The sequence below is a fragment of the Vicugna pacos genome, unplaced genomic scaffold, assembly GCF_048564905.1.
Source record: "Vicugna pacos unplaced genomic scaffold, VicPac4 scaffold_281, whole genome shotgun sequence".
Lineage (NCBI taxonomy): Eukaryota > Metazoa > Chordata > Mammalia > Artiodactyla > Camelidae > Vicugna > Vicugna pacos.
The window spans coordinates 22,606-37,283 of record NW_027328959.1 but is presented as its reverse complement, the minus strand read 5'-3'; the positions used below and the strand labels follow the sequence as shown (position 1 = coordinate 37,283).

The window sequence follows — 14,678 nt, the reverse complement described above, 5'->3', positions numbered from 1 at the left end:
GGACCAGGATTGCCTCATGGCACTGGCTTTTGGCAATGTCTCATTTAGTTTGCTTTTTGTAGCAGCAGGGCCCCTGCGTGGACTCTGGGCTGCACCATAAATGATGCAGCTGCCACGGATGGAGTGCTGGGGCCCCAGGACCTCACCTGGCTCACCTGAAGACCCCACCTTCCCAAGCCTCATCAGGTTTTCCCCTTAATAGGAAATCAAGAAACTTCCTATTAGGTGGAGAAAATGAAAGCACAGAATTTGAGAGTGGGAAAGGGGCCAGAGCTGGGCTTCTTGCTGGCAAAGCACCCGGACAGTGGTGTTGGTGGAGGCTTCCAGTCCATGGGAAGGGCCTGGGTGACCCGGATGCTAATGTTGTGCAACAAGGACCCCTTTCACAGGGAGGTCCCTTTCACAGCAAGACAAACCCTAAGGAGAGCAGGCGCAAGGATCCAGAGCTGAGGGCCAAGCCACCCAGGGGGCAAAGCAGCACAGCCTGGGCTCCCAGCCCTGTCGATGGCTTCACTGCCACATGGAATCAACTGCAGAGTCACAGCCAGGTTGATGGCCTCGGTTCAGTCCTCAGGCATGGGCTGCCCTGCTGGGTGCAGTCCGTCCAGCAGCTCTGACAGTGGTGCTAACTGTGGGCTGTGGGCACCAGGAGAGCCAGGCTTTGAGAAGTGGAAGCCTTCACCGGCCAGCTGCTGAGTTGCATTTGGGGTGGGGGAGGCAGGGGGTTGGCAGCCAACCTCCAGCTGTCCCCTTAGTGAGACACAAAGATGGAGGAAGAGCGTGATGCTTCTCCAAGAAGCAAGTCAGAGTCTAGGGTGAATGCCTGGGGATGGCAGCTCCACTCTGCACCCTCAGCACAGTCCTTCCACCTCCCTGCAGCTCTGCTTCGGTCCTGGCCCCTACTCAGAGCCGGAAGGAATCCAAGTGAAATGTTGGCTGGATCACAGCAGGTGGGGAGGGAGTGGGGGACACTGGGAAGGCTGAGCGTGGCTCTTCCTCCTGATGGCCGTCCCTGCCGGGTCTTGCTCTCCATTTCTGATTTTCCCTCCAAAGGAAGAACAACCCTGGAGGGTTGATCAGAACCTAGACCCTCAGCCCCATCTCCATCCCTCCACCCAGTGGCTTCCAGCTGGCCCTGCACATCCCTGCTCTTCAGGCCTGAGGCTGTGCTCCCTGCAGGACCTGGGGCTCATGCATACACCCCCAAACTGGGATGCCAGGTGTGGGTGAGTCCTGGAATGGGTGGACCTTGTCAGACAGGACGCAAGGGTGGCCTCTGCAGGAGGGCTCCTTCCTCAGTGGACACTGGTTCATCCTCATTCTCTTCGAACAAGGGATGAGATGCCTGTCTGAATCCTCATGGTGGCCTATGTACTGGGGTCCCCTTCCTGCTTGGCCACAAATCCAGGTGAGCCCACAAGGAGATGAGATGGTGATGCGAGGTGGGTAGCTCTCTGAGGTCACCGCTAGCACCATCCTGCCTTGGAGGGCAGGGGATGGGGCAGGGGAGCTACGGGGCTGAAGAGCACAGGCACAAGGCGGCCAGGGTCCTCACTGTAGTGGGGACCGTCTCTTTGCCTCGAGACCCTGAATCTTCTCCTCGGAGGCCTTGTCAGGAAGCAGCACCTCCACAGTGTAGCTGACCTTCTTGGCGTGCATCAGGCTGTAGGTGTTGTCAAAGCGCAGGACGTCTGTAAGGACAGAGAAGTAAGTGGGCCCTGCACATCCGCACACCCAGCGCCCTTGGGAATGGGGTGCCCAGAACTGCGGGTGAGGCTGGAGAGTCAGCACTGCCCAGCCCCCTGCCCACGGCTCACGACTGTCTCCTTGGATGATGCTTGTGCTAAACAAAGGAATAATAACCACCAACATGCATCAGCTGCTTCTATGGGCACTTGCATCAGCACCCACAGCTCCCTGAATCCTCAAAGCGGCTGCCTGGGAGGTAATCTCATCCCCATTTTATGGATGAGGAAACAGGCCTAGAGAGGTTGAAATGATCTGACAGCGAAAGGGAGGAGAGGGGCTGGGATGCTCTGGCCCAGAGGGGAGCCCTGCTTTCCCCAGAGGAGAGGGCTGAGCTCCAACAGCCACCTTCTCATCATGCCTTTTGTACATGTCCTTCCACACCAAGGTCCAGCATGAACTCTGGGACATGACAAGTCATCCAGGTTTCTCTGTCTCCACCCTTCTAATTCTCCCTTTTCCACGAGGTGAACTAGGTGTGTGTGCACTACACCATTAGCCAGACTCAGTCTCCTTCCCCAGAGTAAATCAACCTTGGGTTCCCTTCTCCTCGCTGGATCTGGCCTGGGATGGAGGACAAACACCTGGAAGAGTCAACTCTTCAGGTTTCCCGGAGTGGGGCAGTCCACACACGTGGGCAGGCTGGGACCCCTGATGCTACGCCCATGGCTGTTTTCCAGCTGTCTCTTAGCCTGTTAAGTTGGGTGCAAGGGCCTCCCAGGAGCTGAGCCCACAGGTGCAGGCTGTGAACCCTGCTCTCCACAATGAGGCTCTGTCCTTGTCCCGACACCTGGGGGCCACTCATCAGAACCAACACCCAAAGCCAACGCCCCTGGGATCTAGGATCTTGCAGAGACCCCTACACCCTCCCTGAGAGCTGGAAATAGGGGCAAACAGAGAGGCCAGACTGATAAGAGACAGCCAATCATTTCTCCGTCATGAGGAGGAAAACAACTCCAGTGAACGCTATAGCTCTTACAGACGCCGGCCTGGAGGCAGGTGAGGCTCCCGTCCTCAGGCACCTGCTGGGCGTTGTAGCGCTGGCTGGGCAGCACCTCCGTCATCTCCCCTGCCCGCTGCCGCGCCCCCATCTTGGTCTTCAGGAAAATCCCGAAGCCGATGTCCGCCCCATCTGATGCAAACTGCCACCTGCAGGGGACAGGGTCCCACTGACGACCACCTGCCTGGGCTCCGGACCCCTCCCAACTGTGCCCAGCTGTGGAGTGGCCGCCGTCCCTACCGGAGCACACAGCCCGGGAACAGGATCTCGTTCTCCACCTGCAGCGAGGAGCCGCGGCCCACGGTCACTGTGTGCTCGTACTGCAGCCTCAGCTGGTTGTGCCGGTAGTAGCTCCTGGGCACCTCGCCCCCGTAGTTGATCTGCGGGCGAGGCTGTGTGAGCGGGCACCAGACTACGGCCATCTCCCCTCTCTCCCCATCCTCTGGGCAGCCGCACCTTGGTCAGGCACTTGGGGTTGCCATCTGGGTCAGTCATGGTCCCCCCAAACTCCACGGGCAGCTGGTCAGGGCTGATAAACTTAGGTAGTTCTTGCTTCCAGTCACCTGTGGGGGCAAAAGTGGGCTCCACAGAGGGGTGGGGAGGCGCGATGGAGGTCAGTGAGGCCAGGCTCAGGGAGGGGATCTGATGTGTCCTTGGCTTGCTCCTCTGGGCACCCACTCCTGAGAACACCCAGGAGATTTATGTGGCCACCCAGGTGGTGCTCTAGGGCCTGAAGCCTCAAATGAGTGTGCAAAGGCCAAGAGGGGTCAGGCCAAGGTCAGTGTCTGGGTAAAGAGGATGAGCCAGGGAGAAATGGGGCCTTTAGCACTGACCTCTGCTTCCAGGCAGATTCAGAGACGGGCACATCCTGGAGGACAAGCACTCACCTCCTAGAATCACTATCTTCCTTCGAGTGTCCTCACTCATGAACGACTTGACCAAGTTGAAGGCCACAGGGAACAGCTTGGGGGCTGAAACACATGAAACTCCCTTGAGAAGGTGGACCAGAGGGGACTTGGACATACAGGGTCACAGCCAAGGGCATGGGGTGGACAGAGGTTGGACAGACCTAGATTCTGCCATTTCCTACTGTGAGACCTTCAGCTAGTCCCTCACCCTCTCTCAGTCTTAGGGCTCTTAACTATAAAATGGAGGTTAAATTAAACACTCTCAATAAATGGTTGCCTTCCTGTCCCGTTGTAAGGCATCAGCAATGTTGATTCCCCAATGGTACCTCCTTTCCACGCTCAAGGTTTGCCCATGTTGCCTTGGTATCCTCTTGGGTGCAAGTAGGTGGAGCATCTGTGTCCCACCTGAATCACTCAAGCTTCCTGGTTGCTTTCTGTGGGCCAGGCTCTTGCTACATTTTCCCCACAGACTGTCTCATATACCCTCACAGCTATCTTATAGGGAAGCTGCCACTGCATCCCCATTTTACAGAATAGGAAAACTGAGTCTCAGTGAGGTTCAATGGATTTGCTCAGTGGACTTGATTAGAAGTCAGATCATCTGACCTCAGAGCACATGCAGTGACCCCCCTCACTATACAGCGGTCGCAGGGACCGTTCCTGCTCCAAGTATGGCCCATGGACTATCTGCTACCAGTCCACACCCAGATAGGTAAAGAAAATAACACTAAACATTTAGAAACACGATGTATTTGACATTGCTGCAACGTATCAGAGCATGGTTTTGTATATTCCAGAAGTATCAGTCTGTGAGGGACTGAACTAAACAAACAAACAAAAACCTATTCTTCACAAAGGATGGTTTGAGAATACCCAATTTTGGTGGCTTACCCACTGGCTCCCTCCCCCGATTCCTTACCCTTCCCTTCCCAGACGGTCATCCCCATCGTGGGCTCACCTCGAACAACAATTAAATTCTTCATCGTCTCAGGATAATTTGCTTCCAGCATGGCAAAAAACTGTGAGGTCAAGACAAGTCTGGTCAAGGCCATCTTCCAACACCCCGACCCCTGGATTTCTGTGGCCTCTGATGCCGCTGAGACAAGAGTCCCCCACCCCCCACCATCCCGTCCCATCTTCCCCACGAGCATGTGCTTCATCCTCAGTGATGTTCTTGCTCCTCCTTCTCCTAGGAAGGTGGACCCCAGGCGAGCTTCACTGGCTGCTCTGGGGGGCCCCTAGGAGGTGACCCGTCCTCCATGGACCAAAAGCTAGTATGGTCAGCGGCTCCCTATCGACCTCGAGCCAGCTGCCTACCTTACCTGCTGGTAGACCTCCACAGCTGGCTTCCACAGGTGTTTCAGGCTCAGCCCCTCCAAATCAAACACCATCAGCACCATCTCAATCTTCCTGCCCAGCTGCACAGGACAGAGCAGGTATATGGGTCAGACAGGAGATCCTGGCCAGAGAGATGCAGGCATCCCTCCCTCCTACCTTCCTGCCACCTCCACCCCCAGCTGCGCTTTCCAAACTGACAGCCCATCTGAGGGGGTGCCACACATAAGCCCTGGCACGGTGGCCCTTATCACGCTGTTTGCTCAGTACTGTTGCCTGGAATCAGTTCACTGTGGAATTAAAGACATCATTTGTAGTTCGTTGGGCATCTTTATGTACAATAGTTTACTGTGTCAGCCAGTGTTGCAGTCCCACGGCTGTGTCCAAGCCAGAGCTGTGCCGCGGGCAGGCTGTGTGGCCTCGGGTGGGTTTTTAACCCCTCTGAGCCTTACTTTCTTCCTCTGTAAAATAGGGGCTAATTCCAGGCAATGATAGAATTGCTGTGAGGATTCAATGAGCCCAGGTCTGGTACATGGCCAGTGCCTAGTAAATCTTAGCAGATATTATTATCAGTGTCGTCATCACCATAACTATCGGCTCTAACTGGGAACGTCTATAAAGTAGAAGGCACTGTTTTGACCCTATGAAGTCAGCCCTCTTGCTTGACAGACAAACACGTATTCAAACCAGGCACTCAATAAAGTGCTACGTAACTCTCTCACGCCTGCCACAAATCTCTGTGGAGGGCCTGTTTTGAGTCCAGCTCTGGGCCAGACACTGGGGACGCAGGCCCTGTGGATTCAGCTGTTAGCCAGACTCTCCCACAGTGACACCTTAGGCTCCTTTAGACACTAAGAGTCACAAAACCAACCAGGCCACACTTGGCATTAGAGTCAGTCTGAAGGGTACAGGCCCAGAGACACAGAGACAGGGGCTGGGAGATCTGCAAAGGTGGGTGTGGTCCTTCTTGGCTTGGAAGCCCCTGGCCCCACAGGGCTCAAATTATTTTTTGTAGCTAAGCCATAGTGGCTCCTAAGGACCCACAAGGGATGAGCCCATTTTTAAGGCTCACTGCTCTCAGGGATGCCCAAAGCAGTGGCTCCCCCATCAGGTGTTTATACTTCTGCAATTTACAATCAAGGGACATCTTTTCCACAAGCAGATCTGACCATCCACTGTTCCCAGGGATCCATTCACCACACCCAAGTCAGCATCTCACCAGGGTCAGAGGGGAAAGGGCTTTGGCATCCCTTGGCGCACGCCAGCAGGGAGTGTCAGGAATGTGTCAGACGCTCATGGATGGGTGACTGCAGGAGAAGCCACATCCCACCAGAGCCCGGAGTGCTGAAGGCTGGGGAGAAGTGGGGGTGGGTGCCTCCCTCCCTGGTCATGACCCTTTAGAGAGACTGGGTTACCATGCATCCCCTGCCCTGTACCTTCTGACTCTGCAGGTCACACTGCTGCAAAAGCATCTCGCACACCCTGATGCGCTTCCGGATCAGCTCCTGCTTGGTGGCTGAAAGGAGGAGGCCCTTGGGGTCGAGGGTCCCGATGATGTCAAACCACACGGGGCAGCCTTCGTAGTCATAGCCACACAGGCCACCTGAGTCATACAGCTGGATCACCTGGACACGGGGGCAGGTCCTGGCTCAAAGCAGCCCACCAGGCCATGTCCCTGCTCCATCAGGTGGCTGGACATGGTGGGTGAGTTGGGGGGCTCCAGTGGCCTGGGGGACGCTGCATGGGGCTCACCTCCGAGGGCTGCCACGAGAGGATGTTGTCCAGGTCCTGCTGCTTGCGAAACTCCATGTGCTGCAGAGACATGGCAGGACCTGAGGACTGCCTGCCCCAAAGGCCCTGTGGGCACCTGGGGACCATAGGCCAGGCCCCTCTGCCCACCGCCACCAAGATCCTGCCAGAGCATCCCCAGGTTCCACCGACACAGAACAGGGGATGCGGACACCAGGGGCAGGACTGTGGGAGACCCGGGACTGCCACAGAAAGAGATCCAAGGAGAAAGGAAGAAGAAACACGAAAACAGGTCAGCGCAAGAGTGTCCAGCCTTTGTCGCTAATCCCTGGGGGCACACGTGTGGGAGGCAGGATACTGGTGAGCGCAGGGCCTCACCTTCCGGACCATGTCCTCTGATTTCTGTAGGTCAAAGTTCCGAGCTGCAAGAAGAAGCCAAGGTAAAAGGAGGCTTGAGGCAGGATTCAGGATGTGCCACTCTCATGAGGAAGTTGGGGGGGGGGGCAGACTCTTCCTCACACCCTAAGAATACATCAAAAGTCTGGTAATTTTTCTTAAAAAGCAAGGATCTTTAATCCTCTAGAAGATTTTGAAAAGCTCTTGTTTTCAGTTTCTGGGACTTTGAAAATTGTTCGATGAAGAGGCTGATCTAGCCTGTAATATTTAAGACCTCCTCCCCGCCACCCAGGGAGCAGAGATGCCCGTGGTGTTAGGAGGGTGAAGAGCATGGGCTTTGGAGTCAGATGGAATTGGACTTGGACTTGAGCTCTAGTTTTGCCCTTTTATTTGCTGTGCAACCTTGAGCAAGTCACTTACCTTCTCTGAGCCTTAGTTTATCTTTTAGATGGGAATAATATTTTTTAAGAGTTATTCAAAAGATGATGTGAGATAAAGTATATAAATTGTTTGGCACATTACCTGGTTCACAGTAAGTTCTCAAGAAACAACAGCCATTGTGATGATTTATTTTGAAGAAATAAGTACACTTTAGTTGAAAACGTGATACTCTATTTTAGAAATGCCATCACCATTATTCCCTGAGATCACTGGTTCGCTGAGGAATTCAGCCAGTGATGGGCCTTTGATAATATCCAGGGTTAGAGACTTTCAGATGGAAGGGGCCTGAGATTTTTGTCCAGCTTTCCTCTGCCCCGATCATAAACCACCTCCAGAAAAAAAACCCACCCAGATCACCAGCTCTGTCTTGATTATCTCCTGTGACAAGGGCACTTTGGTAGGCAGCTTATTCCATTCCTCAGCAGCTTTGACTAAGCAGAAATCTGCGCCACAGTGATTCCAGCTGCATTGTCAGAGGTCAAACAAATATATGTAACCACTTGTCAACATGGCCACTCTGCAAATATTTAGAGACAAGCCATCACCTGCCCAGTCTTTTCTCTGGGGTATATATTTACTAAAACCATCTCTGTATGACTGCTGTCCAACAGACATTTCTGTGTCGATGGAAATGTCCTATATCTGAGTTGCTCAAGTGCACATAACTGTTGGGCTTTTGAGACAGGGCTAGGGTGACTGAGGACCTGAAGCTTTAAATTAATTTAATTCTAACTTTAATAGTTACATTTGGCTAGTGGCTAATGCAGTTCTAAATACTTCAGAGATGTTAAGATTTTTTGCGGTACAGATCTTGTCTGTTTTAACTTAATTACTGGACACTTTATGGGTTTTGTTACTATTTTGAGTGGCATTTGATTTTTCATTATATTTTATAGTTGGATACAGTTGCATGGAGAAATGCTATTAATTTTTTAATTAATGCCAATATTGATGAATTTTTTCTTTAGTTCTAGAGTTTTCCTATTTCTAATTTTTCTGCGAATATGTTAACTCTTCCCTCTGGTCTTTTACCACTGATTACTTTTTTCTTCCCTTATAACATTGGCGAAGGTCTCCAGGTCTATGCTGAAACAATAACGTTGATTGATGTCATCCTTTCCTTGACCTAGATCTTTAAAACATGCATCTACAATTTCTCCTTAACATAACATTTATTGTAAGATTTTTGCTACGTGACCCCAACCGCGCCAAGGACATTCTCTTCTATTCCGAGTTTGGTAAGACTTTTATCTTGTTTTGTCCTATAAATAAAATTTGAACCTTTTCAAATGCTCCTTCTGCATTGAGATGGTCACATAATTTCTCATTTTAGACTCTACTAATGTGTTTGATAACACTGGTAGGTTTCCTGATGCTGAACTTTTCTTTCATACCTAAGATTAAATTCTCCTTGATACTACTGTACAATTTTAATACCCTCTTGGATTCTGTTATGCAATATTTTATTTGGAGCTATTTGCACCTATATTAATAAGCGAAACTAAGCTAGAATTTTCTTTTCTTGTATTGTCCTGGTCTAGCTTTGGAATCAAACGTACCCAGGCCTCATAAGGTAAATTTCATGCTCTCATATATCTTAAAATAACTTGCTTTGTTTTGTTTTGTTTTGTTTTGTTTTGTTTGTTTAAGAGGTCTGTTAGACCTCCTAGTGGAGGTGCTGAATAGGCAGTAGTGGGACATCGAGAGCCGTGAGCACATGGCACAGGGGGAGCCCGGACATAGAATACAAAGCTTGGAATATGGGAAAATAACTCAATTTGGATAAGTCGGAATTAGCTGGTTTTAAAACTCTGGAGGAATTCATCTGCAAAGCCATTGGAGTTGGGGTAGAGGTGAGCAGATGTTTTCATTATCATTTAAATGTCTTTAATATTTATTGATCTATTGAGGCTTGCTTTTTCTTCTTGCTGGAATGTATCCATTTTACTTAGATTTTTCAGATTTGTTAGTGCATAGTTGTACCTGATATTCTTTTATTGGCTTTTGAAAAATCTCTATGGTGTCTATAGGAGATTTTCCTACTGAGAACTGGGATGTGATTTCTTGTCCTATAGACAGTGGGTTGGACACTGCTGATGGGTCCTCGAAGCTTTTTCAGTAGCCCCTACTATGTGGCAGGCTGGGAACCTGGGCAGGCTCAGTCCCTGCCCTCGTGAAGCTGGCATCCAAGCAGGAGAGATGCACACAGACGTGGGGTGGAGATAAAGGAAAACAAAGGAAATCGACTTCAGAGGGAAGGTCAGGAAAGGCCCCTCTGCATCTGGCCTGAGTGTGGAGCCTTCCCTTTACCTGTGTCTTGCATTTGTGTGGCAGGGATTGGCTGCAGGGCTGAAGTTGAAGTGGACTGGACCATGTCAGCAGATCCGTGACAGCGTGAAGTGGGAGGCACCATGATACCTGGCACCTTCTCCCAGTCTTGGGCCCCTTCCCTTTCCCGTGACCCAGCAGCCTACAGTGTCTGTGATTTCACTCCTTTCTCAAAGACCCACCAGGCACCTGAAAAGCTGGTTTTTAAACCCAGAAAGACTCCAGAGGAGGAGAGAGGTCTGATGCCATATCAAGGGGCTTTAAGAAATTTGCTCTCCCAACTCCTTCTGTAGCCCAGGTTGGGGAAAATGACCTGAAAATGACTTCTTAAAAATGGATTAGAAACTGCCACAGCCAAGAGAGCCTAAAGAGCCATGACAACTAAATGGAAACGTGGTCTCTACATGGAAAAACTAAGGAAATCTAAATAAAACATGGATTTCAGTTACTAATCACAGAACAATAATGGTTCATTAATTGTAAAAAAAGTACCATAAGAAAGCAAAATATTAACGTGCAGTGTTTATGAGAAATCTCTGTACTATCTATCTTCACAATAATTTCCTACACATCTTTTCAGAACGGTTCTAAAAAATAATGTTTGTAAAAAACAATAATTAAAAAAAACCCCAACTAAACAGAACAGAACAGAAGAGAGGGCTTCCTCCATGCAGGCGCTGTGCACACCCATGACCTCATCTCTGACAGCATCTTTAAGGTAGGGAGCAGCATTACACCCATTATACGAAAGAGGAAAGTGAGGCTGAGAGACAATGAACAACTTGCATGGCTCCCTCCTAGCAATCACTGTTTCGTCTGCTTCCCAGGCCGGCATTATCACCACACCATGTGTGCACTTTCCAGCCTGGCTTCCGACTTCTTTCCCGGCTCGAGTTCAAAATACATTCCATGGGGTGTGCTGAGTTGAAATGAGTTTTTCCCTAAGCCCTGGGGTACTTTCTGTTATTCTACATTGCTGCGGCGATTCCTAGAAGAAATTCTTTCTCTGCTTTTAATTACATTCACTTAGTGAAGCATTTGCTGGGCACCTGCTTGGTGCCAGCTTCCCTAAGGGGATGACACAGCCCTGTCTTCAAGGAACTGGAAACAGACCCAAAGGCAAATCCTGAAGACCATGTTCAAGGATACCTACTCAAGCCTGACCAGGCCTGTCAGCCTGAGAACTTCCCGGTGTTAACTCTAACCCCACTTGACCCTGGGCCCACGGTCTCATTTAACTCACAACCACCCTTGGGGAGGAGGCCTCATGTCCACTTTATGGATGAAGAAACTCAGGCCCATGGTTTTCTTGTGCCATGCTGATTCGGAGGGAAGCTCAGATTCCAGCCCAAAGAGGGCTGATTCCAGAGCCTGTGTTCTTAACCACTCTGCAGCACTGTCCCCCAAAGTCTCCCATCCCCTTTCCTGAAACCCTCCCTCCCTCCCTCCCACCCACCGTCTCTGCCTCCACCAATCCCAGCTGGCCTCACCTCGGAGCCAGCGCAGGAGGAAGTAGTCATCAGCTTTGGGCAGGGTGGGCAGCAGGTCCTGAAGGTTGTCCCGGAACTGAGGGGGGAATATAACAGTCAGAGGGGCTCCCATGACCCCTAGATTCCCAGCCTTGTCCCAGACCCTTTCCACCCTCAGTCTACCAGTCAGTCCTGCCCACATACCCTGCAGGATAGGGGCTGCAGACTTAGCAGCAAATGCCTGGACCATTTAGCCAACTGGGAATGGGGCCGCCCTCAGCCCCCACCATAGCAGGAAGAGTTCGGTCCTTCTCAAACTCAGGGGGTTCTCTGCCCCCCAAGACCCTCATTCCATAGGTCTGAGGTAGGACCGTGCCATTCTGATTTTTTACAAAGATCCCTGGTGAATCTGATGCAGGCCAACAAGCCATATGGAGAAAGCAGCAGCTGGAATGTGGCCACAGGTGGTGACAATCAGGCTTAGGACAGGCCTAGAAGGAAATGCTCTTAGGCATGGTTTCTAGACTGCCAGGATCACGGGTAATTGCTCCCCATTTCTTCCAACTTTTCTCTTTTTCCTTAATTTTTGAAATAACAAGCATTCATTTCTTCTAAAGAATGGAAAGAATGAGAATAAACTCTTTTACATTGTTGAAAGCTCTTTGGTCCATGAGCATCTCCACCATAATTCATCCCAAAGGCCAGGTGTCCAGTTCCCCCACGAGCCTAGTGTCTGGGGCCATTTCCAGTGGAGAGGGTTCACCAGGGGACAACCCCTGCTCTTCCACCTGAGGACCTCTCCTTCATCTGAGGATGCTCTGTTTCTGGAACCGTCTCCTTTACCTTGGGATTCACCCAGGGACCTTATCGTTCACCTGGGGTCCCTACACCTTCACCTGGGGTCCCTACTCCTCCCAAAGTAGGAGCCTCAAAAGAAGTCATTCTCCATGAGTCTGAAACTGCCTTTTTGCTCATGGTGCCTGCCAGGGCTGTGACACTTCTCCCACCCTCGCTTCACACCAACCCTGAAGCCAGTTTCCAGTCCCTGGCCACCTGAAAACCGAATTAATGCTGGGTCATCTAAGACCTTCCCCATGGTCATGACCCTTTCAGGTGAGGCAGGGCTGTCTTGAAATCAACAACCCTACCTCTGTTTTCCTTTAATGAAAACATTAACCACAGGGAGAAGGCTGGGCCCCTGGTGAGTCAGAAAGCCGCAAGGAGAAACCAAACAAACAAATGTTGCAATCTGGGCAGGAGACCTGGGAATCCGCTCAGGGCTGCCCCAAAGCCGATGACAGTACCACCCTCCCCATAACCAGTGATCATAGGCCCAGGCTGGCTGGCCAGGAGCCGACAGAGGTGGAAAGCTGGACTTGGCCCCAGAGTCGCCGAGTATTGGGTACATGTCTGCCTCAGCACGTGCCGGTGGGAGCCGGCGGGCTGGACAGAAGCGCTCTCCAGGGCCCCCCCTCCCCCATCTATCCCAAGCCTCCCGGCCTCCAAGCTCCTCACCGTGGCCAGCGCCTCCTGCTGCTGGGGGCTCAGGTCCCCAACTCGGCCGCTCATGGTGCCCGAGAGCGCTCAGGAGCCACAGGACGCGAGTGTCCAGAACGAGTCAGTCCTCCCGCCGCCTGGCCTCGCCGCCCGCCGCCGCTGCCTGGTTTTGCCCAGCGGGTCGGAGGTTTGTCCCGCCCCCACGACTGGAGAGCGCCAGTCCCGCCCCGCCCCGCCCCGCCCCGCCCCGTCCCGCCCGCTTCTCGCTTTCTCTCGGGGGCTTTTCCCACAGTCTTCAAGACTCACCCTGCCCGGGGCAGGGAGGTGACCTGCCCCAAGAGGGATCCCAGAGCACAGATTCCAGTCGAGGGCAGCAGGTACTCCCTCCTCCCCGCCCCTCCCACCTCTGGCCTCATCCCAGGGGCTCCTACAGGTTCCGCCAGGCAGGCAAGGGGGGTGGGGGCATAAAGGACACGTGGGCAAGATTCAGGGAACACACCCGAGATCCCTTCCGAGCAAACTTTTAATAAACCTGGCTCAACCCTCTAGGTGGTCTCCAAGCCTTTCTGCCCAAGGGGCCCCCAACCTCCCTCCTTTGACCTTGAACGCAGACTGGATCCTGTGAGTGCTCAGTAACCAATAGGAGAGCCCTTATGTGCAAAATGGTTCCAGCCTCCTAGATGGTCCGGTGGATTAGATACAAAGAGGTGCCATGAGTTCACCTGGAACCGCACACCTGGCACCGCACACCTGGCAAGTTTCATAATTACTACTATTGAGGCTGTCACCAGAGCTGCAAGCTGCAGGGGCAGAAATGCAAGGATGGCCCCAGTGGTGAGCTCCTGGGCAGGACCCGCAGCCCAAAGGCTGGGAGTAGAAGGTGGCGTGGACAGATGGAATCCCTGGCCGGGTGCTGGAGGGGTTGGGAGGCCAAAGGTGATGGGTGGCTGACACAGGTGTCCAGGATGGCATCCCAGAGCCAGGCAGAGGTCCCTGGGGAAGGTGAGAAAACCCAAGCTGGCTGGCCAGGAATTTTCGAGAAAGAGGAGCAGGTGGGAGGTGAAGGTGAAGAGGGCAGAACTTTACCTTCTACTCTCCCTTGGGATCAAACCAAATTCTACACCTCTGCTGACCACTCTGGTGGCCATGAGCCACCTATGGCTGAGCACTGGGAACATGTCACTAGTGTGAATGGAGAGGAAATATAAGCGTACAATACACAGCAAATTTTGAAGACAGTACCAAAAAAAGTTTCATTAATTTTTTATATTGATTACTTGTTGAAAGAATATTTTTGGATATATTGGGTTAACAAGATATGTTGTTAAAATTAACTTCACCGGTTTGTTTTACTTTTTGATAATTTTTTAAATTAATAAATTTTATTTTTAGGGTAGATTTAGATTCACAGCAAAATTGAGCAGAAGTTATAGAGAGCTCTCATATTATCTCCTGTCCCCATAGACGCAGCCTACAGACATCCCCCACCAAAGTGGTACATTTGTTACAATCAGTAAACCCACATTAACATGTTGTTATCACCCAAAGTGCGTAGTTTACATTAGGTTTACTCTTGGTGTTGTACAGGCTATGAGTCTGAACAAATATATAATGACATAAATTCACCACTAAATATTTTCACTATCCTAAAGATCTTCTGTGCTCCACCTATTTTTTTGTTCACTTTAAAAAAAATATGGCTACCAGGAAATTTAAAATTACATGTGTGTCTCACATTTGTGGCTTGCATTGTATTTCATTTGAATGGTACTGTCCTAGAAGGATTTTAAATCTTAAGGGGAAAGAAAG

The 14,678-nt window shown here is 51.3% G+C and overlaps 1 protein-coding gene across 2 annotated transcripts; it reads right to left on the bottom strand.

Annotated features, from left to right (window-relative positions):
* Nucleotides 1-17: 17 nt before the first annotated feature.
* On the bottom strand, nt 18-13,262 carry LOC102536402 (SEC14-like protein 4). Of its 2 annotated transcripts, none has more exons than XM_072958248.1 (13): nt 13,176-13,262; nt 12,888-13,032; nt 11,394-11,469; nt 7,117-7,160; nt 6,742-6,801; nt 6,426-6,614; nt 4,977-5,072; nt 4,613-4,673; nt 3,634-3,717; nt 3,203-3,309; nt 2,987-3,126; nt 2,769-2,895; nt 18-1,691 (listed from the first exon to the last, which is right to left on the bottom strand). In XM_072958248.1, exons 2-13 carry the CDS (start codon nt 12,939-12,941, stop codon nt 1,659-1,661), a joined length of 1,071 nt encoding a protein of 356 aa, XP_072814349.1. In that variant the 5' UTR covers nt 12,942-13,032; nt 13,176-13,262; the 3' UTR covers nt 18-1,658. The 2 variants fall into 2 exon arrangements, with proteins under 2 accessions (XP_072814349.1, XP_006218122.1); XM_006218060.4 differs by having other exon boundaries at nt 2,726-2,895; nt 13,176-13,251.
* Nucleotides 13,263-14,678: the final 1,416 nt, after the last annotated feature.

What these genes read in the sequence shown, in the direction of transcription:
- LOC102536402 (XM_006218060.4), bottom strand. Translation starts at nt 12,941, where the DNA reads ATGAGCGGCCGAGTTGGGGACCTGAGCCCCCAGCAGCAGGAGGCGCTG. An exon ending in AGCAGGAGGCGCTGGCCACG is followed by an intron (nt 11,470 to 12,887) that starts GTGAGGAGCTTG and finishes TTCCCCCCTCAG; the next exon opens with TTCCGGGACAACCTTCAGGA. An exon ending in TCTCGTGGCAGCCCTCGGAG is followed by an intron (nt 6,615 to 6,741) that starts GTGAGCCCCATG and finishes CCCCGTGTCCAG; the next exon opens with GTGATCCAGCTGTATGACTC.